General features: G+C 40.0%; 1 protein-coding gene across 2 annotated transcripts in view; it reads left to right on the top strand.

The window, feature by feature from the left end:
• Positions 1-25,540, top strand: part of LOC126460849 (ubiquitin-protein ligase E3B) — a 297,274-nt gene that overhangs the window by 126,570 nt on the left and 145,164 nt on the right. For both annotated transcript variants that reach the window (XM_050095948.1, XM_050095949.1), the window contains exons 8-10: positions 7,649-7,767; positions 16,126-16,298; positions 16,381-16,526. In XM_050095948.1, coding sequence (XP_049951905.1) covers positions 7,649-7,767; positions 16,126-16,298; positions 16,381-16,526 — 438 coding nt within the window. The remainder of the gene's footprint in view (positions 1-7,648; positions 7,768-16,125; positions 16,299-16,380; positions 16,527-25,540) is intronic.

Raw genomic sequence — 25,540 nt, forward strand, 5'->3', positions numbered from 1 at the left:
GAAGTTGTGAGGTTTTCGATGCCATTACAGGTGCAGATTTGTCAGAAGGCAACCCGTGTAAACTGCAGCTCATTATCTGTGACAAAAGTGTGGGAAGCACCTTCAATAGAAAAAAAAAAATTCTAGGGGACGTGGTTGTAGTAGTAGTTATTGCCATCATTGTTGTCTGCTGCAACCTAATGACATTGGAAAAATGGGAAAAAGAAGTAAATGAGGATGAGCCACATGACTCCCCCCAAAAATCTGCCTGCAGGTAGTCACACAGCTGAGTAGATTCCAGCCAGGGGGAAGATGACTGTGGAGATGCTGGCTGATATGCCCGACTGGCCAAACAGCCGTGTGCCACCATCCGTTTGCGGTCAGTACATGTAACAGTGAGTGAGATGTTAAATCAGAAGATCCCCCTGTGGGGCTGACGAAAGAGGTGTAGGTAGTGTAAGCCCGCATCTCGTGGTCGTGCGGTAGCGTTCTCGCTTCCCACGCCCGGGTTCCCGGGTTCGAATCCCGGCGGGGTCAGGGATTTTCTCTGCCTCGAGATGGCTGGGTGTTGTGTGATGTCCTTAGGTTAGTTAGGTTTAAGTAGTTCTAAGTTCTAGGGGACTGATGACCATAGATGTTAAGTCCCATAGTGCTCAGAGCCATTTGAACCATTTTTGTAGGTAGTGTAACTGCGCAGTCACAGGCAGCACCCCCTGGCATTTGTCATCGGTATGAGGGTGACTTGGCAGATTTGGAATTTGCGTCATAGTGTGAAAATACGGTGAAGGTATGGCAGTGCAGAGGCCTGCAATTTGGCAGACTGTACCACTCGGATGTAATGAGGAATACTACTGGAACGCCACTTAGAATTTCCTGGAACTTATCGAGAAATCCACGTAAGGTTTTTCGACCTGAGAGTCAATATTACAACTGTGGACTCAATTGAAGTCCATAAGTGGCGTCTGAATTAGAATCTCGACAGGACAAGAAATAATGTATGATGTAACAGTAATTGGATAAGAAAAAGCCCAACAACAAAGATGATAAGCCAGTCTTTCCAGCATTTTAGCCTCTGGCCCAGACAAAAACAGCAAAGGCTTGTGGTCTGTAGCAAAATGAAATTCATTTCCATAAACCAAAATACAGGATGTATGTACTTCAAAAATGATAAAATGGTAGCCAGTGCTTTTTTTCTCATTTTGTGAATAATGCCCTCGAGCCCAATTTAAGGCTCCGCAAATGAACACTGTAGGTTTCTTGGAACTGTCCGGGAACTTAGGGGAAATGACAGCTCCGACACTGCAAAGAGATGCGTCTGCTGCCAAAACCAATGGCAACCGAGGCTGAAGTGGGCTGTCTGCGGACATTTTTGACAGTTTGAAATGCCTGTTAACAAGACGTTCACCATTTTAAAGGAATACCTTTGTGATGTAAATGGTTAAAAAAATGGGGCGTGGAAGCTGCCTGAGAGTTAAACTGAGCATAATATGTAATTTTGCTGACTTGGATGTAGTTGTAGGCAAGTGACAACAGGAGACTGACAAAATGAGCTGTCGACCAAAACTTCCAAAAATAGTGAGTGCACTGATTACCCAAAAGGCAACCTATTATACTGGCAAAGGCCAAAGTAAGTATTTAATGCCAATATTGTCTCGAATTCACGGACCAACGAAAGCTGGAAATAGGTTAACGGAATCTTCCGTCGATTCTTGGTGGAACAACATTATAGTAAATGAAAAGCAAACTGGAAATAAGTGTCTGCCGGTCCAGTTTTTGAAAAGAATTGGCCACCAAATAATTTGGAAGAGAGTTCATCGGACTGTGATAAGGCACTGACAGTTAATTTAAAGTCACCACATGGGTGTATCGTGCCACTTGGTATACTTGTGACTAGTAAGGGGGAGGCAACCTGACCAAAGGGAATGTACAAAAACACTTGCTATTGTTATGACCTGTCTAATTCCAATTTCATTTCATCTCTGAGGGCCAGCAGACTCTAGAGGGCTTTAGAAAAACACGGCACTGTTGTAGGTTTTTAAAAAAATATGTTCCTGAAAATTTTAGGCTGTTCCTAGTCAGGGCAAAAATGCAAATTGGGAAAGTTTCTTCACACAGCACTCAAGACTGGATGTTATTAACAGTATAACACAGATAGGCTCTAAGTCAAAAAATAATTTGTGCAGAAGGATCAATGACCACAAGAGAATGCATTATCATTTTTACATGTTTACACTTCTCAGAGAGCTTCATGTGATCTATTAAAGGAATTTCATGATGCCCATGAAACTACAGTTTGAATCGCATACTCTCCCAGTATGTCAAATGATCGTAGAAACAGACACACGTGTATCACATAAGAATTTAACAGGTACTTTTCCGATTTCCATGTATAACAATATTTTTTTGTTGAACCATTGCACAATCACTTCCTGTAATGTTGTCAATCTGAGTTGTAAAATTTTGTGGCCAGGTACTTTTTGGATCTGAGGTGCTTCTGCTACGTTTCCCTTACGAAAATACTGTCCGCACTCCAATCGAATAAGGGCACTCCTGACATGGAGGTAAAGTGAAAGAGTCTGGACAACTATGCATTAACTGAATATGTCAGGTCCCATACCTCTGGATCACGTAAGGTCTGAATTAGGGCTGGTGGGCCTCCACTGGGTGAGACATGTGTACTGAATTAGTACCCATCACACTTTGTTTATCTTTGCTGTGGCCTTTGTACGCACTATAAAATCAGTGAAAAATGTTCACTGGGTGGCTCGAGAAATTTCAAAAATATGGGCAACACGTCTGCTAATGACAGATCTGACAAATGTAAGACATACGTGTGTATATTTGTACCAGGGTGGGATGAGATACAATCTCCCTATTTGTAACTTTCTGAGTCTGATTTATGGCATTGCAAATATTCTAATTGAGCTATGACCATATGCATTTAAGTAGAAAAACTTCCTGTCAGCAAAGTATAAATGTCCAGATAAGCTAGCAGTGACGATTCTGACCAGTTCCTGCATGAAGTAATGCAGGTGGTGTCGGTGGATAAGAGAAAGATTGGTGCCGCCATGGTTGCTGAATGTCACTTGCCTGGATATGTAGTGCTAGCTGCTTTTGGTAAACATCCCAGTCCTTTTGTGTGTTGTTAAATGGCTTGTAAGCTGTTGAAAGGGATTGCAGCTGCTGGTGAGCTGCAGTGGTCAAGTGTTTCACCAACTCATAATGTTAACTATGTTGTTGTTGCCACGAGTCAAAAAAATTCACATGCATGGTAGCTGTGCTTTCTATTTTAAACTGGAACCTCCTCCATCACCAGTTTTGTAGTCATCTATTAACACTTCATTACACACACTGAAACACAAAATAAGTGATGCGTAGATTTTAAGAGCAGCAGATGTTGTAAAATCTCCACGACTACAGTGAATACAATCAGAATTAAAATAACTCAATTTATGGTGGTCGTTTAGACTCATAGCTGTATGCAGAATGTCACTCTACCTGGAGCCCGAGTAAGCCTCACGAACAAATAACTCGATCACTCCACAGACCATTCCAGCTGTCAAACAAAAGTCAGAGTGGGCTGACAGCCAGTCAGCCTTAAATCTTCCATCTGTAGATGTCGTACTGCAACCTGTGATTCCACCAGATGTAAGTGAAATGAAGCATGTCAGTAGTACAGCAGCTTCCATCAATGCGTCTGGCGGAATTGTGATAAATGAATATTGCAGAATCGTCTCTCTCTCTCTCTCTCTCTTTCTCTCTCTCTCTTTCTCTATTTCCACATGTAGCTAACAAATTAAGTACGAATTTTCATTGGTTGTAAAAACCTGCTTCTGTATAATTTAAAGAGCATAGGTAACGAAGGATGGCTGAAAGCTCGGAGAGGCGCCTCCATAGCCATGATGCCTTCTGTCCCACTCGCTTCACCTGGTCCTTATCAGCCCAACATGCCATCTTTCTGGACATTGACTTCTCTATCTCTCTGATGTCTCCATCTGCACTTGACTGAGCAAGGTGGGACAGTGCTTAGATTACTGGATGACCCGTGTTTAGGAGGATGACAGTTCAAACCTGTGTTCGTTCATCTTTATTTAGGTTTTCTGTGCTTTCTCTGAATCATACCAGGCAAATGCCAGGATGGATCCTTTGAAAGGGCGCCACCCATTCCCTAATCCAAACTTGTGCTCTGTCTCTAATAACCTCATTGTCAACTGGACATTAAACACTAATCTCCTCCTCCTTCTCCTCCTCCATCTGTACTTTTGTCCGTATCAAGATCATTAACCATCTGCAATACCTTCCATACCAAAAAGTCATCTCCTTAAAGATGGCCACCCATGGATTCATAGGGATGAGAATTTACTTGCCCAGTGTGGTGCAGGTCTTCAAGGCCTTCACAGACAGGCACTATCCCCCGAAACATAGACTGTGAACAGCTTTCTCGTGCCATATCCTCACACTCTTTGAATCCTCTTTCTGTGCCCAAAACCCAGCTGAAAATGAGAGCCACCCTCATTACCCAGTATTACCCTGGACTGAAGCAAGTGATCCGTATCCAATCCCAGGGCATTGATTACGAGGGTGGATCAAATATAAACGGGATTTTATTTTTTATTTAAATTCATTTATTGAAAAATTCAAGGCAATTATAATTTATTTTTCCACATAGTCTCCTGATTTGGATATGCATTTGTCCCAGTGTATGGGCAGCTTTTTGATGACCTCGTAAAAAGAACTGGGTCGTGTCACCAGCCAGTTACGCACGAAGTCTTCCACATTCTTGTCATATTCAAATTGTCGCCCTCCTAGAGTTTCTTTAACCTGTCCGAATAAATGGAAATTGCAGGGTGGTAAGTCCGGGGTGTAAGGAGGATGATAAATTGTAGTCCAGTGCATAACCTGTAGCTCGGAGACAGTTACAGCTGCAGTATGGGGTCGCGCATTGTCGTGAAGGAGGATGACCTGTCGAATGTATTGGTCTCGTCTTTTGCGGCGATATGCAGCTCTTGCTTTGTTCGACAGTTCGCAGTAGTAAGCGGCATTGATTGTGCGTTGCTCGCACAAAAAATCGATTGGCAAAATGTCTTGCTGATCGAAAAAAGTGGTTGAAAGAACCTCACCAGCTGACGGTTGAGTCTTGGCTTTCACTGGTGCTGCCTCCCCTTTCCTCAGCCACTGCTTATTGGCTCGTTTTGATTCTGGTGTGTAGTGGTGAGCCCGTGTTTTGTCGCAGGTGACGATCGGACTCGAAAATGCTTCACCTTCTTTCGCAAACCTTGGTGTAAGCCTCTGACAGACCTCCAAACGTCTCAACTTCAGATTTTTGGCCAGAAGTTTAGGGACCCATCTGGAACACACTTTACAGAACTGTAGGTCATTTGTGATGATTGCTTGACAGCCTCCATAACTGATTCTGACTTTTTGTGCAATTTCTGATACTATCGCCCGTCAATCGTCAATATTGTCTTTAACCACACAAATTTTTTTGTCTGTAATGCTGGTCCGAGGATGGTGATTGTGTTGCTGATTTTCCACACATTGTTGTCTTTCCTTGAACTTTTTATGCCAGACAAACACGTGCATCCTTGACAATGTTTTATCACCGTACTGTGCAGTCAGTCTTTGGCAAATTTTCGCCGCTGTAACTCCTTCAAAAGCAAGAAATTTGATAATCATCTGTTGTGCAATGGAGGGGTGCAAATGTTGCTCAGAAATCGTGAGTGTTACTGAGTAAACGAAAGGAAATATCTAACAGCACGCTCTCCTCACTTCTAATGGTCCCGCCTAAGCATTGCAGAAATGTGGGGCTAGTCCTACCAACTGTTGATGTTCAGGAACAAAAATCTCATTTATACTTGATCCCACCTTGTACTCATATGTGTGGTGTCTGTTCTTTCTGACATATCTCTTGGTCACGCAGCCATGCATGTACTTGATGAAAGGAAATAAATTCTGACATCCTCCACAATTGGGCATTTAAATGAAAATTTATGGCAGACTGGAACTCAAACCTGGATTTCCTGCTTTAAGACATATTCCTTATGTCTGCTTGTGTCTGTATATGTGTGGATGGATATGTGTGTGTGTGTGCGAGTGTATACCCGTCCTTTTTTCCCCCTAAGGTAAGTCTTTCCGCTCCCGGGATTGGAATGACTCCTTACCCTCTCCTTTAAAACCCACATCCTTTCGTCTTTCCCTCTCCTTCCCTCTTTCCTGATGAAGCAACCGTTGGTTGCGAAAGCTAGAATTTTGTGTGTATGTATGTGTCTGTCTGTGTTTCTATCGACCTGCCAGCGCTTTCGTATGGTAAGTCACATCATCTTTGTTTTTAAATATATTTTTCCCGCGTGGAATGTTTCCCTGTTATATTCATAATATATTATTTCTGTTGTTTTGGATACGTTTGGGTCACACAATAAGCATACTCAGATAGCCAGAGCGGGTAAGGTGACCACTTACATAAAGCGGGAGATCTGGGTTTGGGTCCCAGACTGAGACAAATGTTCACTTGGTGCCACTCAATTCACTCGATGCCCAGTTGTGGCCGATACCAGAACTTTTTCTTTTCATCGTGTACATTGACTAATTATCGTCATGCTCAGAAATGACGAAGATCCTACCCCCAATGCTTTCCACCGCTGTAACCCATACTGGTATTTTGCCACCCACCCACCTACACAACATCCTGGTCCATTCATATGCCACACCCACATGCCCTTGCCATGTTGACCATATCACTGTGGAACAACCAGGTGCAAGACTGGTCCAATACACCTACCTGGCACATCATGCTCCAGTCCCTCTCAGGCTTATCCTGTCCTGTTGAAGGGCCACCTCTGAAACCTGCAATTTCTTCACAGTTTTTATGTGGGCATTACCACCAACTGGCTGTTCATTCGAACAAATGGCCACCACAAAAGTGTTGCCAAGAGCAAAGTTGACTGCCCTATGACAGAACTCGCTGCTGAGCACAGTGTGCTCATTTTTGGTCATAAACCCTGCCAACTGGATCCTTGGTTGCTTCCCCACCCCCCTCCCCACTACAACCACAACCATCCCCCCCCCCCCCCCCCCCTCTCCTACCACCACCATGTGACATTAGATTTTTTGATTTACACGGATGGGAGTTATCTTTGCAGCAAAGGCTTCGATTCCTTAATCATCCTGACCTCGATCTCTGCTAGGCACCTGCTCCTTACACACCTCCACCTGTATGTAACCCAGGATTCCAACTTTTCCCATCCGTCAACCACACCCAGTTTCCTGGTGTCTCCCCTTCTTTGGTTCTATTTCCCATTCCCAATCAAATCCTCCATGTCATTGTGTGCATCCTGCAATTCCCCCTGCCTACAGCGAGAATGAGCTTGACTGGTGCTGGCACCACATTTCTATTGCCTCTCCCTTCCAGCTGTCAGCCATACTCACCATTCCATACATCTCTCTCCTCTCACCCACTCTGTTCAAGAGAATCCCTCACCCAAGTCTGCCTCCAGAGTGACAGTGGATTTGTCAAAAACTAGCAAAGTCAACAACATTGTATATGTGCCTTTCAATGTCCAAGTGTGTCTACTACTTGCTGAGTTGTTTCCTTTACTCATTTAATATGAACGCAAATAATTTAACTCTCTTTATCTAGTAATTGTTATCAGCTTTTTCTCTTGGATTGCAGAATTCTTGATGACCTGGAAATGTATGAGCAACAGAAACCTTTTCGGCTGACAGATTTTGTTGTTATGTGCAGCTTTCTTAACAACTTTTTGTACAAAGCTATTCTTGGAAATCTATTTGGTAAGTTGTCTTAGTCCATTGTGTGCTTTAGTAAATGTCAGTGTAGTATTAAGTAGCTTGTAGCAATACCACCCCCCCCCTCTCCCTCTCCCTCTCCCTCTCCCTCTCCCTCTCCCTCTCCCTCTCCCTCTCCCTCTCCCTCTCCCTCTCCCTCTCCCTCTCCCTCTCCCTCTCCCTCTCCCTCTCCCTCTCCCCCCCCTGTGTGTGTGTGTGTGTGTGTGTGTGTGTCTCAAACATGTGTACTTTTATTGAATAGACATAAAGAAGAAGTAAATAATGAATGAAGAGTTCTGAAAATATCTTCGTAGAATGTAATACTGTTTCATACTTTGTGACTTACAGTTCGGTAATACCATTACACATATTTTCTTTAAAAAAAATATTATTATGGAAGTATAATCAGAAAGGCAGTAAAGTTTGTACAGTTTAAATGACATAAAAATAATTTATTTCTGCAGAAGTCAGAAGAAATTAATAATTTAGTGGCATTAAAATTTTACTTAGGCAACATTTCCAACGTTCTGCAACAAGAGATACAAGGAAATCTTCCCCATTAGTGTTCAGTGTCAGAATTTGTTGGCAGGAGTCTAGTTAACAGCATCAATAGCAATAGATTGACAGTCTTCACGTTCTTCTTCTTCTTCTTCATTATTCCTATGTACAATGTAGGGAGAGAGAGATTGTTACTTACCGTAAAGAAGACTTTTGTCTTTTAACTGTGCTTGTTTGCAGCTTGACATGTCTTCTTTATGGTAAGTAGCAATCTGTTTCTCCTACATTGTTGACATTCCTACCTGTAGTTTCCATTGTTTTATTTCTGTGTACCTTGGTCACAGCCTTCCTTTAGTTCCTTTTCTATTGGCATACCCTCATGCTATTGGTTTTAGGAGCACGTCTCTGAGTAGATGGCCAATAACTTGAACACTACTTTTTTTTAATAGTATCACCAGCCGCAGTGGCCGAGCGGTTCTAGGTGCTTCAATCTGGAACTGCATGACCGCTACGGTTGCAGGTTTGAATCCTACCTCGGGCGTGGATGTGTGTGATGTCCTTAGGTTAGTTAGGTTTAAGTAGTTCTAAGGGACTGATGACCTCAGATGTTAAGTCCCATAGTGCTCAGAGCCATTTGAACCATTTAATAGTATCGTCCCGTCTCCCACAGTGTACAGGCTTTATAATGTGTAAGCTTATCAGTTCACTCTGTAGTCAGAGCCAGTGCCTAACAGCCATACATCTTTTTCTGACTTGTAGGCTGTTGCTTTTTGAGGTTATCTCCTTTTCTTTATTGAAGGCACATTTTACTGTGGCATCCTGCTTCTTCCATGTTTAGTGAATTTGCTTACTAAATAACTAGTTGAGTTAAATTTTATCACCATTGTTTTAGACACATTAATTTTCATGTGTTATTCTCCTGCCATAACTATATCCATTCTAATGTTAAATAGGAAAACACTTCCTAATGTTCTGCAAAATTATATTTACTTCGTTATGAACAGGCTTGTGGCTTCTTGGCATATGTGACACAGAATACCAGCATAGTATTAAATTCATCTTATTTCTCATAAGTTGTTTAATATACCTCCACATAAGAGATTTGTCCCTCCCCGGTTTTAGGTAATGTAATTATTTCTATGTGACAAAAAAATGTAATTACGAAATAGATTCCCATTCTGTGACTGTGTGTTGATGTCAGCTGTTTGTGATACTTAAAATTTTTGCCAGACCATGACTGAAACCTGGATTTTCAGCTTATCGCAAGTGATTACGCTAACCACTTCAGCTCTCGGAACATGCCTCCTTAACCGTTCCAGACTTCCATATGTCACACAGTCACAATCCTTACACTCATATAGTTAGCAATTCCCACATAGGGGGACGTTATATAACCATTTTAGCCTGCCGAGGCACGGCTATATCATTGATGGTTACAATGTTTGTGTTTTTATGGCGTCTGTATCTTGTTCCGATAGCTGAAGTGGTTAAGGCAAGCAGTCGCAATAAGTGGGAAACCCAGGTTTTTGTCTCAGTCAAGCACAAATGTCCATGTGTCGCAAACAGCTGACGTCAGAATGTATAGTTGCAGGGTATGAATCCATTTTGTAATGTTTACTGCAGCTGTAAACATCAGTGGCAATGTCTTTTCATTCAGGCATGTATGCACATCTGAAGGACATTGTATTGTGAAGATACAGACATTGTATAAACACATAAATCATAACCATCAGTGAAAAAATGCAATGTGTTCTTTTATAAACAATATGTCTCTTCTTTTTCCTTTTCTTTTCTTTTTTTATTTTTATTTCCCTTTACTCCTGTACAAGTAACACCTGTATAAGTCGTCCATCATTTTTATATCTGTTTTCTATGTTCACTTGTCACTGAAAGATAGCCTAGGAATCCGAAAGCTGGTTCGTGATCAAATAAACATCATTTTGCAGATCATTACAAAACATTTTTCTATTATATATTATTATCATGTTCTGCCAACCACTGATGGAAAATTCAGTTAATATCCACTGTATTTAATATGGTTTTAAGGTCGTCTTCACAATTAGTATCTGCATTTCTATTCCTTTGCCATGTATTGCTATGCCTACACCTACCTGTTTGCATCAACATCACTACTCTGCAATTGAAACTCAAGTACTCGGTGGAGGATTCGATGAACCACTCTCGGGCTGTTTCTTGAAAAAACGCATGGAAAAAATGAAGGCATAAATCTTCCCATACGAGATCTGATTTCTCTTGTTTTATTGCAATGCTGATTTCTGCCTGTGTCGGTCTGAGTCATCAAAACATTTTTGTAGTCGGAAGATAAATTTGGTGATTGTAATTTTGTGAAAAAATCTCACCACAGCAAAAGCGCATTTGTTTTAATGATAGCTGTACAAAACAGTGTATCTTATATGTGACACTGTGTCCTCTACTTCGTGATAATACAGAAGTCAACTGCATTCTTTGAACCCTCCTTCTGTCGGAATTCCTCTTCTGCCAGTCCTATCAGGTAAGAATCCCTTACCTTGCAGCAGTGCTCCAGAAGAGGACAAATGAGCATCCAGGGTAGGTAGTCTCTTTAGTAGATTTGGTGCATCTTCTAAGTGTTCCGCCAGTAAAATGAAATTTTTGGTTCGCCTTCCCCACAATACTCTCTATGTTATAATAGCAATTTACTTGTAATTGCAATCCCTAAGCATTTAGTTGAATCAGTTTTTAAATTTGAGTGATTTATTGTGTAACCAAAATTTTTAATGTATTTGTTTTGGAACTTGTGACGAGGGCTTCACAATTTTTGTTATTTAGAGTCAGTTGCCACTTTTTGCACCATACAGATATCTTGTATAAATCATTTTGCAATTTTTTAGATTTTCTGATGGCTTTATGAGATGGCAAACATCATCATCATCATCTGCAAACAATCTAAGAGGGGTACTTACGTTGGCTGCTAAATCGTTTACATAGATTAGGAACAGCAAGGGCCTACAACACTTCCTTGGATAATGCAAGATACCAGTTATGTTTTACTCAGTGTCAGTCCATCAAGTACTAAGAACTCTGAGCTTTCTGCCAGAAAATAGCAAATCCAGTCCCACAGCTGAGCTGATACTCCATAGGCATGTTGTTTGATTAGAACCTTCTTGTGAGGAACGCTATATCAAAATCCTCCTGGTTGAGTGGTTGGTTGATTTATTTGGGGGAGGGGACCAAAGAGCGAGGTCATTGGATTAGGGAAGGATGGGGAAGGAAGTCGGCCATGCCCTTTCAAAGGAACCATCCCAACATTTGCTGGAAACAATTTAGGGAAATCATAGAGATCCTAAATCAGGATGGCCAGATGTGGGTTTGAACCGTCGTCCTGCCGAATGCAAGTCCAGTGTGCTGACTACTGTGCCACCTTCTGGAAAACTAGAAATATGGAATCAGTTTGAGATCCTCTGTTTGTAGCACTCAGTGCTTTGTGTGAATAAAGAGGCCGTTGTGTTTCTCAAAAACAATATTTTCTGAAATTGCTTTCACTGTGGGTCAACAGACCACTTCCCTCAAGGTATTTCATTATGTTTGAACGCGGTGTATGTACCATAATCCTGTGGCAGATTGATGTCTTTGATATGGATCTATAAATCGGTGCATTACTTCTGTTTCCTATTTTGAGTATTACTGTGATATAAGCAACTTATCAGTCTTTAGGTACAGATCTTTTGTTGATTGCACGGCTGTGGACGATTGCTAAATGTGGAGCTATTACATCAGCATCCTACAAAGGGAATCTAATTGGTATATAGTCTGGACCAGAAAACTTTCCTTTATTCAGATAATTGTTTTATCACGTTGAGGTTATCTCGTGTTGCTTATGCATCTCATGTCGGTTACTGCATCTCGTGTTGGTTACTGCATCTTCTGCGGTGAAGGAAATTCAAAAAACCGTGTTTAGTAACTCCACTTTAGTGGTGCTGTCAACAGTAGCACTACCATTGCTTTTGCGTAGTGTACATATTGATTGTGTCTCCTGAGCACTGTAGATGCAACCTGATTCTCTCTCTCTCTCTCTCTCTCTCTCTCTCTCTCTCTCTCTTTTTTGGCAGATTTCGCGATAGACTTTTGCTGTGGAAACCCTGTATAAATACCTCACATTGAGATTTGGCATTCTTTTAAATATGGCATGCTTTTTTTATTGCTTCTTCCAGTGTCCTTACCTGTTTTTGTACCATGGGGTGTCTGTCCCATTTCTTATTAATTTACTTGGTATAAAACTATTTATTTACTGTTAGTTCTATTTCTTGAAATTAAGCCTCATCTGGTCTGTGGCTAATAGTCTGTTTGAAAGATTGGGCCTGTCCCTTAGGATATCATCATGCAAATTTTTAGCTGTTTTTTTTTTTTATTATTAAAAAGTAGACACATGTAACATTTGCTATTGGTTGAACTGGATGTGTTCAGTCTCACTGCAGTGGCCTTGTGGTCACTAATCCCTGTAAATGTCATGGCGGTATCTATTTTTTTAGGATTATATGCTGCGAAGAGGTCTAGTAGGTTATCGCAACCATTTCTACTCTGAGTGTGCTTCTGAACAAATTGCTCAAAAAGCACTTAATACAATTTTTATTATTTGTTATGCGTACAACCCCTGGGAACGCCTAGATGTGATGTAAATGTGCAGACAAACAGACAGTTGCAATTTCAGGAAAAAAACTGGATGATTTATTCAAGAGGAAAAGCTACACAAATTGAGCTAGCCAATAACATATTGGTCAACCTGTGGCCCTTATGCAAGCAAAGCAATTATAGGGCTCGGGGTCGGTAGAGTTGTCCCCGCGAGAAATGTCGTGCTAAATTCTATACTATCGGTGTGTAAAGTCATCGACATCCCGAGACGGTTGAGGCCCCTGCCTATAATGCTCCAAATGTTCTCAGTCGGGGAGAGATCTGTCGACCTAGCTGGTCGAGATAAGGTGTGGCGAGCACGAAAACGAGCAGCAAAAATCTTCACGTATGCAGGCGGGCATTATCTTGCCGAAAGGTAAGCTCGGGGTGTCTCGCTGTGAAGGGCAATAAAACGGGGCATAAAACATCGTCGATGTACCACTGTGCTGTAAGGACACCTCAGATGACAACTGTAGGGGTCATGCTATGAAAAAAATGGCGCCCCAGACGATCAACTCCTGGACGTCAGGCTGTACGTGGCGACAATCCAGTTTGTATCCCACCGTTGTTTAGAACGTCTCCAGAGACGTCTTTGCCAGTCATGGGGCTCAGTTTAAAGCTGGACTCGTTACTGAAGACAATTCTACCTTAGCCAGTGAGATTCCAGGATAAAGACACATCGTGAGACACCGCAGACAGCAGTGGGGTACTGACGTGACTGTCACCCGCCGTACAGCCCGATAACCGTGAGTGATGATCTGGGGTGTGTTTCTTTCCATAGCAGGCTCCTTTGATTGTCATCCGTGGCACCCTTACAGCACAGCGGTATGCCGAAATATTTTATGCCCCGTTTTGTTGCTCTTCAGGGCAGGCCATCCACGCTTAATTGCAGCGAGGTAATGCCCACCTGTACAAAGCTTGCCAAACTCTACTTTGGCCAGCAAGGTCACTGAATCTCTCTCCATGTTTGTAGCATTATGGGCAGGATCATCCAGTAATTAAAGGGCTTTGATAATCTAATGAGCAAATAGGACAGAATTTGGTGCAGTATCTCTCAGAAGAACATCCAACAACTCTATCAATCAATGCCAATTCGAATAGCTGCTTTGCTTGCGTAAGAGCCAGAGGTGAACCAATATGTTATTGACTTCAATTTGTGAAGCTCTTTTTCTTGAATAAATCATCCAATTTTTCTGAGACTGTAATTATATGTTTGTCTGTACATGTGCACCTCATATATTCATTTGTGGTGCATTGTATTTTTTCCCCGAGTGTATCATTGCCGAAATATCTATAGTGAATCAGAGTCACCACCAGCTACAGTTTTATGAGTCGGGTATTTATTCAGAGTAATACCTAAGTTTTGCTTCAACGTTTCAGCAACTATATCATCTGAGTCAGCAGTCAGCATTCAGTAAAAGGAATCGGTTATTAGTTTACCAGTAAACCCTTGATTCTTTAAAGAATCAAATTCCAGTGTATAAAACAGCTTCCAACATTTGATTATTTTTATAAATGAGATAATGTTTCAAATATTTGACTTGAGGCTTGAAAACCAGAAAAAGTTTAGGAAAGATTTGAATTGATTCACAAAGTTTGATGTTAGTTGCTAAGTGCTCTTGCTCTCAAGTATTGGATGAATAAAGTCCGGATATAAGCACGCCGTCAGTTATGCTGTCTTTAGACAAACACACAGTTTCTATCTGTAATACTTGTGGAATTGTGTTAAACTTTTCACTCAATATTATACCTTTTAATGATTTGTTTATAATAGCATTTAAAATTTTGAAATTCAGTGAATAATGACTCGAAATACCAAAAATCAAATTTTTGTGCCTCTGGAAGCTGTTATGTAGGTAATCTGCAAGTGGTACTGGTCACTGGATTACTCACGTAAAGATACAGATTCTGTTTGTTGAGTATAACTTGTACCCGTAATAACAATATTATGCAAAGGAAAGCTGCTACTAGCCATATAGTGGAGATGCTGAGTCTCAGATAGGACAGCAGGAAGACTCTCACAATTAAAGCTTTCATCCATTACGGCCTTCATCAACAATAGACGACACACACACTCTCTCTCTCTCTCTCTCTCTCTCTCTCTCTCTCACTCACTCACTCACTCAAACGCAACTCGCACACACTCACTGACATGCAATGAACACACATGACTGTAGTGTCAGGAAACTGAAACCACGTGTGGTTTCTGTTGCCTGAGGCTGTAGTCATGTGTTTTGAGTTGGAATTGCGCATATGACTCATCAGTGTCACCTGAAGTTAGAATCAGCTTCATCCTTATGGCTATGCTAGGTGAATTTGTTTTCATCCTCTGTTTTTTTCTGATCAGATTCTGAAAGTGAAGCCATTTGCCATCAGGTGTGATGAAGTGGGGTAATCCCCTTCTTTATATAAGCCTGGTAAAAATAACAGTGCCTCTCTCACTCACTGCATTTTATTACTCTCTGTAAAGTGGTTAAACAAAGATTCTGTGATAACTAAAAGTCAACATCACTATGTTATAGAGAGCTCATAACACTTTAATTTTAAAATTTTAATTAGGACAGGTAACGTGATGCATAGTTTTGTTTACTAGTGTAATTTTATTGCAACATATTGTGGTATGTTTTAATTATACATTCACTTAATACAGAAGGATTAATTTCAGTAATATTGTTGTAATTATTTTCCGAGTGCACGTTAACTTTTTCGTCTATATGACTCTTGTTTGCACTAAATAGTGCTAGATGTGTATTTATTAACCAGTGTACAGCACATTCTGTGGGCAAATTGACAATGTCAGCTGTCTTTCTACTCTTACTGTATATGACATATTGACCTGAAACTCTGACTGTGAGAAGTAAGAGGAGCAGGAATGCAACCATTTATCTCCAGGCTGCTACCAGAACACTAATATTTCATCCAGAACCTATATTTTTACTGGAGGTTGGTTTCAAATTAGTCCTCATATTATAAATACCCAATTACATTATACTGTCACAAAGTGGTTATCTTAATATTATTAGTTTCACAAGAAGTGCTGGAGAGAGAGTCATTTTTCATTATTTTTCCTGATTAATTATTTTGGTTGTTGTACTGCAGAGCTGAACTGTAATTTTATAAGATGGAGATAAACCTACTTGTCAAGTAAATGTAGATCTTAGGTTGTTTATTATAATGCTCTTTATAGTATAAGTAGCAACTTACAATTATGTGTTATAGATGTCAAAAATCTAAATGGCAACCAGCTTTTCCAAATGGCTCATACCTTGTTAACGGTGCTGTACCGGAGAGACTGCAGACGGAACTATACTCCTGACAATCACTGGCTGATTAAAGAACTGCGGGTCGGTTCATTTGTGAACGATTTGGAAAAAGGAAAGAAAACTACTCAGGTACTGATTTTACTGCCACAGACGTAATTTTTTGCATTGTCCTAAGTCGAATCTGTGCAGTTTTTATGATTGGTTATTTCAGGTCCTTCTCCAGAAGATGCCACACATTATCCCACATGATGAGAGAGTACAATTGTTCCGCAAATATGTGGCAAATGAAAAGGCTGTGTTAGGCCTTACAGAATCTGCTTGTGCATCACCACAGGCTACATTAATTACAATTCATCGGTATGTAACAAAAAAAAAGAGACCATGAATTGTGATAGCTATAAGTGAAACTCAGGTTATAGATGGAATTCTTTATTGTATATGTCAGTCATGTGATGTTACACTTATGATATCATAACCAGTTGAAACTTGGTAACAAATCAACAGCAGGTGATACAAGAAAGTTGTTAAATAACAGCCACCTATAGACATCATCTACAAGAGGGTAATCGAACATTGCGGCTACACTCAGTTGGTTTACCGTTCGCAGATTGGCTCTGTGGGTGGGTGTTATAAGAAGTTTCTAGAATTGTGTGGTGGTACCATTTGTGTGGCCTGAGACTGAAAAATAAATAAGAGTTTTGTTTATAAGACTGTCTGTGGCAATGGACACAGCCTGTAGGTGGCGTGAATGTGCTTGCCCTTTTCTGTGCTTACCCTTTTCTCTCTGCTTACCATCATCTACGTACTAAAAGTCCAGTAACCATAACCCTTCATTTTTCAGTCATGTTGACCAACACCTTCAACCTATTACCTGGAACCTATCCTCCTATATAAAAGATACCAACCATTTCCCCGACCGACTCTCCACAGGTCCTTTCCCTTAACCACATTGTACCCTGCTCGTCACTGTTGATGCCACCTCCCTGTACACTAACATTCCTAATGCCCATGGCCTTACTGCTATTCAACACTATCTTTCTTTCCAGATGCCCTATGGATTCCAAACCAACAACCTCCTTCCTAGTCTCCATGACCAACTATATCCTCACCCACAATTACTTCTCCATTGAAGACATTACCTACAAACAAATCTGCGGTACGGCTGTGGGCACCTGCATGGCATCATCCTATGCTAAACTATTCATGGGCCACCTAGAGGAACCCTTCCTAAAAACCCAGAATCCTAAACCCCTCACCTCGTTCAGATTCATTGATTACATCTTTGCTATCTGGATTGAAGGTGAGGGCACCTTGTTCACATTCCTCCAGAACCTCAACTTCTCCCCCATTTGCTTCACGTGGTCCTACTCAGCCCAACAAGCCACCTTCCTAGATGTTGGCCTCCACCTCAGAGATGGCTACATCAGTACCTCCTTCCCTTTCAAACCTACTAACCACCAGCAATACCTCCACTTCGACAGCTGCTGGTGGTGGTGGTGGTGGTGGTGGTGGTGGTTCAAAATAATTTGGCCATGTACAACTACACAAACCTGAGACTGACCATAGAGTTTCTCCACATGGCCACCTACAGTATGCAGTCACAGTTAAAGCACCAGAGCCACTTAACATGTGTACCAGGAGGGCTTGTACCAGGCGGAATACAAAAGTCCTTCATTTAATATGCGGCACACCCATACTTGCTTGCCAGATACATCAACATTGTTTAGTCACATCCTGGGCAGTACCTGAAAGCACAGATGGATACCCGATGTACAGTTGTTTCAGTGATGTTTTTCTGAATCACAAGTCCCCATGTTTCTGAAGGGAAATATAAGTGTCTGGGATGTATCTGTACTTTGTTAAGAAGACAGTCTTAGAATGTTCCATAACTCGAAAAAAAAGAAAAAAAGTACATCATTGTCAAGACATTTGAAATGCGCATCAACTAGCAGCTCTAACATTGACACAAATTTGGACAATCCGCAAACAGTGCCAATACTATTACCATATTAAATATATTTATAAGTTTGGGTTTAAGTATGTGAGTTGGATACAGGCAATGACTGTAACTATGTTTCTGTACCGTCAGTGTGCGAATTTTAGAGCCTGGATCTATTTACCTCTCTTTCAAGAACGACAATGATAACATCATTGCTGGATTCCCAAATTAAGCTCATCATTAATACACAATCAAAATATTTTCTGTCACTTAAACCAGTTGTAAAAAATAGTTGTTTACATTACCTGTGCTTTAACGGTCATTATTTAGTGAAATATATTGTTCATTTATTTCTTTTGCCATTGCGAAACAATTCAGGTGATCATTACTGGTTTTATCCACTAGTGGGCATATTCCAAAATGGAAAAGAAACTGAAAAAAAAAGTACAGGAAGAGGTCAGGTACCTATCTAGTCTGGTTGCTGATGGTGAAATGTACCACATTAATCACCATAGACCTCTGCCTCAGCATTAAAATATTGGTTCATAAAGTGTCTAGGGCCATCAGACTGAGGAGTTCTTGGATTGAGAAGGGGGAGGGGGGATGAGATAGGGGTGACAGGATAATAGTTTCACACAGCACAAACCATGCTGTAAGGGAACAAGTTTTCTTAATTACTGCTTCAGTATTATAAACTGCCTTAAAAGAGTTAAATTTCTTCGAGAAGGTCACTGATCAGAGAAGGAGTAGCGACTCTGATGCTGTCACAGGAACAGTAATCACCAAATGCAAAAAAAAGTTCATCGAGACAGCTAAGGGAGTATTTATGTAAGGTCAAACTGATAGTGTGTCCCTATCAGCTTATTTGAAGGGCACATGAGCACATTTAGTTCAGTTCTTGAAAATGGAGAACAACTGTGACAAAAGCTGAAAGACATTACAGACTGTGGTCTGGATGAATATGTTTTCAGTAAGGTAATAAAAACAACAAAGACTCAACCTAGTTTAATGGCTCAATTTGTTGAATGTTGCAGAAACAGAGACTACTACACTCTAACTACAACACACAGTGCAGGCATACTGATAGAGGAAATTGAATAGTAACTTAGGCATCTGGAAGAAGTGCCATGTGTGAAACATAATAATTTTCACAGTCAGATCCCGGTGAAAGATCTATCAGAAAAACATAGAACATTCTAGTCATACAAAAAGTTGATGGGAGTTCCGAACCTTCCATTTGATCCCATGTGGATCTGTTTAGTGATGGAACTGAGGGTAGCAGACTGAAAGCCTAAATTGAGGGATACAAAAACCAGGTAAACCCCATAGCTCTGTTGACATCCTGCCAGAGTTTTTCATCAAATGTTGTAAATGTATGAAGATATCATTAGCAAAATTCTTCCCCTCACTATTAAATATGGGAAACCTTTCCCAAGAAAATAAACATGACAAAATAATTACTCTTCTAAAGCTGGATAAACCTGGAGATCTTCCATATAGCTGTCATCCCATTGCACTGTTTAACATGGTATATAAACTTTTGGAAAGAGTACTGTTTAATGGGATTGGTCAAACAATACTCACAGCTATCCCTGTAGAACAAGTTGGCTTTTGCTCCAATGGAAGCTGTGCAGACCATTTCCTGGTCTTCACATCACATGGAAGCAGGCTTTCAAAAGAAGTTGAAAACATCTGTGGCTTTCATCGATCCATCGGCAGCGTATGGGGCCATGTGCAGACAAGGCTATCTGTACAAACTGATTAAGACAGTCCAATGCCAAAAAGTTGTAAAGATTATTGACAGCATGATTATTAACAGAATTCATTGTATCCTGGGAAACAAAACTAATATCCAGAAATTCCTCAAGAATGGCTTACCTCAAAGGTCGGTATTAGCCAAACTGCTCTTTAGCCTGTTTTAGTGAACATGTAGTTATCAGTGCCATTTGTGGATGGGCACACATCACATAAATCAAGTACAGAGCTCAGAGCATAAATGTGCAGGATCACAATTAGTTTGTAAACATCGGGCGACATTCTGTGGGAAGGTATTACTTGACAGATGTGGAGTCTTCTTGCTGCTGGAGAGCATTTCTAATCTCTCTGGAGCAAGGACAAATGAAGTAGTTCTGGTACCACGGAAGGTCTCCAGCACCGAGGAAGACAAATATGATGTATATAAGCGATTGTTGTTGTATACTAGTCACAGACACGTTAATGAGAGGACTTTGAGACAGTAACATTAGTTAGTCCTGGGAGTAGTAACTTCCCATGTAATGTGTAACCATGTATAAAAGTTTGTGACAGTACGCATAGGTAACTGGCACTAATGTACACTTTATTTAAATAGAGAAGCAGTGTTTTGCTTATAGCCATTTCACTTATAGAAATCTTAACCAAAGAAAGAAGTTTGATGCTGAAGAAGAAGAGAGCACAGCATAGGTGGACCATGAGATCAATCACAAGAGTTGCAATGCTGAATCTCTACACCAATCTAATAAGGGACTGCTAAAGCAGCAGTGTAAGTTGTAGCTGCATGGAGTAATAGATCTAGAACAGATGTTGCTCAAGAAGTCAAAACATTGCCACACAAGCTGAATACGACAGTCATCAGCCGTTAGAAACACTCCATGTGGAGACTTTATGATTATAAGTGGAAAGTGGCAAATTTAAAAAAAAAAAAAAAATTGAAAGGAAGAAATTTCATAATAAGTGAGCAAATAGATGTGTTGCCAGGGACTACAGGGATCATAAACAGTGATGTTGATGCTCCTGGGCTAAGAACATCCTTCTGAACCAATGAAATATGCAGCTGTAGATGACCTGCCAAGAAAGAGCGTGAAGCCGTTGATGTCCGGCTAGCATGCGGCCATCGACGACTGGTCCATCGCCAGCACACTGTCTACACAACCATGGTGCCAGTACGCAGTCTAAACCACTGTGTTGTCATCACACAATTGTTGACAACTAGACCATTGCCAGTGTGCACTACAACTACAGTGAACTACACCAGTATTTCACTTCGCAATTGTTTTTGTGGGTGTACTGCAGTGATTTGGTAATATTTGTGAGCTTGTTTATGCTCGTCGTAACAAAGAAAATGTCGACTGAGATTAATATGGAAATGTTTTTACAAAAACTGGAAGACATACAGAGGCAGTCAAATGAAAAGTTTTCGAAGTAATAGAACAATGTAATGAAAATTTTTTGAAGAACGATAAGAGACTTGCACAAGTAAAAGAACAAACCAAGGAAAAATTTTGGAAGATTGATTAGAGATTTGTTAAAGTAATAGACAGTCATGGTAAATTTCAAGAGCATATTGATGATAAGTCCATGCAGCTACATCAGGACTTCAAAAATCAGATTAAAGACACTCATGAGCAAGTAATGGAAAACCAAAACAGACTGCAACAAGAACTGCAAACTCGAGACTCTCATGAAACTTTAGAGGCTCATTTAGGACATAAGCTAGATCAAAGACTGAACGTCTTAAAAGAAGAAATATGCTCTGAAATCGTGAAACAATGTGACTTAGTTCGGGAAGAGATGCATGAACGTATTAAAGATTTGCATATGGATGTAGATAGTGTATGTAACCTTGCAGAAACAGAATGTAAGTTGGTAAAATATCAGATGTCAGATGGTCAAACGCACATAGAAATTTTAGAACAAGAAGTGACAACCTAGATTCTGAATATTTGCATGAGATACATTCAGCTTTGGAGGAAAAAGTGCAAGCACTGTTAGATCAGAAATTTCAGAAGACTTCATGCACTTTAGGAAATGGGCAGTTTTCTAGGAAGGAAGTCACTAACAACACCAATGAGTTTAAAAGACTATGGGATGGATTGGAAAAAACTAGAAGGGAATTAACAGAAAGTCAAGTTAAAGATAAATCTTTCAATGTGACAACACTATTAGAGGAATTACAGTTGGGAAGTGGAATGAATTTTCATAAGCATTTCCCAGAGTTTAGACCAGATGTGAGTGTTTTCCAGGTCATTACCTCAGAAGTTGGAAGACTCTAGAAAGATAGATTTCATTTTGAGTTATTTGCTGGAGGATGCTGCTGAATTGGGAAATGCCCACTCAGAAGAGTTTACCTCATGGGATTATTTTCAGGAGAAATTAAAGTGTAAATATCTTGGTCTAAAACGACACAAGAGAAATTGGCACTACAATTATTAGACTCAAAACATTTTAACAGTTCATGGCTTTTTTTTCCAAAAAGCATATAGAATGGCATATAACAATATCTAAGTATTTAGATAATAAAATAGAATTTTGTGTGTATGCTTGTGTTTGTTTGTGTGTCTATCGACATGACAGCGCTTTCGTTTGGTAAGTCACATCATCTTTGTTTTTAGATATATTTAGATAACCCAATAGACAAAGTACAGGGAACACAAACACAAAAGGGTTTAACTTTTATGAGGCCTTCAGAGCGAGTGGCTCCTTCTTCTGACAGAAGAGTTGAAGGGGAAGAGAGAGGGGTGAAGGAAAAGGACTGAAGAGGTTTAGGGAAAGGGATTACAGTTCAGAAAAGTCACTCAGAACCCCAGGTCAGAGGAAACTTACTGGATGGGATGAGAAGGAAAGGATCAGTCTTTCCTTCTCGTTCTGTCCAGTAAGTCTCCCCTAACCCTACCCTGGGTGACTTTTCTGAACTGTACCCCTTTCCCTAAACCTCTCCAATCCTTTTCCTTAACCCCTTCTCTGCCCTTCAACTCTTCTGCCAGAAGAAGGATCCACCAGCTCTGAAGGCTTCTAAAAGTTAAACCCTTCTGTGTGTGTGTGTGTGTTCCCTGTCACAACTTGGTGAGTAGATTTTTTATCTATCCATTTATATTATATTGTCAATAAAGGTATTGATAAGGCATTTACTGTACTATGTAAGAAAGGAAATTTTATATAGAGGTTGATCTACTGTGAATGAATTTTGTCATTTGTTGAAAATCTAGATACTATGAATAATGAATGCAATAATCCCAGTCATGCAGATGCATGCTAGGAAGGAGGTAAATGTAACACTAAATGCAAGAAAAAATGGAAAAATTATCAGGTAATTAAAAGTTAGAATAGTAAATCTAAACCACGAAAATGGGGAGTACGAAGCATTAACAAAAAAATGTTGACAAATAATGGCTTAAAGGAAGGTACTAGAATAGCGCAGCCTGTTTTGACAAACCAGTGAACAATAGTAACAGAAAATGATTGACGTCCTGGTTTAAGGGATCATGATCCAGGATGTGTCCAAATAAGTGTAGGCCCATATAAAAAATGTTTGTTGCCTTTAGTGGGGTAACACCACTAAAAAATTGCTTACTCGCTGAAGAAGACAATGTTACAGCTATCGAATTTAGCAAACTAATGGTTTCGGGAATGATTGACGATCAGGAAGTGGGTGTGTAGATGGATTTGGGGAGTGAAATTTCTGTTGTGTCAGAGTTCTTGTTTTAGTATTAAAATATAAGAATGTTATCCAGTACATCCGTATGTTGCAGTATATGTAGTAAGGATAACTGGAAGCAAAGCAAGACAAATTAAGCATGAAGTGCGGTTACCAACAGCATTAAACAATTTTACATTTATGCAGACATTCTTAGTAGTGCTGAGTGTAAATTTGCAGTTTGTCCTAGGTATTGATTGGCTGATAAGATTTAAACTAGTGCTGGATTTCTGGGTATAGATATTAACATGTACTTATCAAGACCAGGTATTTGTAGTACCATTTAGTGGGAAGATTACTGGTAATATGAAAACATATAACATCCACCATGTAGCAGCGAGCACCGTGATGGATTTTGTGTGTACACAACGTTCACTGCAAGAACTAATTAGGACGAAAGCTCATGAATCTTATCTGTCAACTGAGACAGAAAAATTATCTGTGCCATATATTGATGAAGTGTAGTACAGTTTTCTTGGATAAACCTGGAGTACTTGGTAACTACATATGTAGTTTTAAGATCAAAGATGAATCACCTTCTCTAAACCCTGTCCGGGATCTTTGAGTATAAGACCAGCTCTACAAGAGGAGATCAATAAAATGTTAGGAGGAGAAATAATAGAAAGGAGTTCTACTGTATTCAATAACCCGTTATTAGTAGTCCATGAAGCAATGGGGGGAGTACATCTAGTGTTGGACGCACATACCGTAAATAATTATTTAGAACCTGAAAGAGATCAACCGGTCAGTATAGATGAAATATTGATGAAGTTTGAGGAAGCAAAGTATTTTAGCTTGATGTATGTCATGACTGGGTTCTGGCACATTAGACTTGATGAGACTTTAGAGAAATTTATTGCTTTTTTGTATGAGGGTAAGTCATACCAATTAAAGTATTACACTTTGTATTAAGTTCCTCAGTCGTGGTATTCACAGGAGCCTTGGATGGTAAGGATTTATTGACAGAACTAATAATCTGTGTAGGTGACATACTTGTAGTGTCCAAGACATTGGGAGAACATTGTGATTTACTAGTTAGAATATTAGAAAGGTTTTGCATTAAAGAAATCACTATAAGACTGTCAAAGTCAGTTTTTGGGAGAAAAGAACTTAAGTTTCTTGGTCATTTGGTAGGCGTAAGTGGAATAAAAGCAGATCCAGACAAGATAAGAGTTATAAAATAATGTGCAGAAACTGAAAGTGCGAAACAATTGAAAGCATTTCTGGGACTAGCAGGATTCTATGAAATATATTCGATGTCAATCTATGAATAATCCTAAGTTATTAAACTTATTGAAGAAAGAAACTAAATGGGTTGGGGGTGATGAAGGGTCTAATGTCTTAAATGAGATTAAAATAGCTCTAGCAGAGTCACCCATTTTAAAACATCCGTAGATGGACACTAACCTATTAAGTACTGGCACCTCAGAGTATGGAATAGTGTGTGAATTGTTTCAGGGAGAGTCAGATATTAATTAGCATGGGAGAACATAACATAATACACTAGCTTTTGTGAGCCGAGCTCTAACTAAACATTAGTTGAACTACACAGCAACAGAAAAAGAATTACTTGCTCTAGTGTGGAGTATGAAAAAATATACAAAATCTAATGTGGGGATCTCAAATAATAGTGTATACAGATCACCAATCACTAGCGTTCCTTATAGAAAGTTGACTATTACGTAGTGGAATACATTAGGTAGTATTTTTGCAGTTATTTGAAATTGATATTAACTATATAAAGGGTTTGCAAGCTGTAGTTCCTGGCGTATTATCACTCTTACCATTGGGCATGAATGGTATGGTAAGAATGGAAGGTTCTGGAGTTACCTTCAACATTAATTTTTTATCATTAAGTGATACCAATAATGAAGTAAGAAATCTAGCCTTAATAATAAAGAAGGACGTTACTGATGATCCGTATTTTGGGGATAAGTGGAAAAACATAGACCAAGGACGGACAATTCATAACAGTATGGT

The sequence above is a fragment of the Schistocerca serialis genome, chromosome 1, assembly GCF_023864345.2.
Source record: "Schistocerca serialis cubense isolate TAMUIC-IGC-003099 chromosome 1, iqSchSeri2.2, whole genome shotgun sequence".
Classification (NCBI taxonomy): domain Eukaryota; kingdom Metazoa; phylum Arthropoda; class Insecta; order Orthoptera; family Acrididae; genus Schistocerca; species Schistocerca serialis.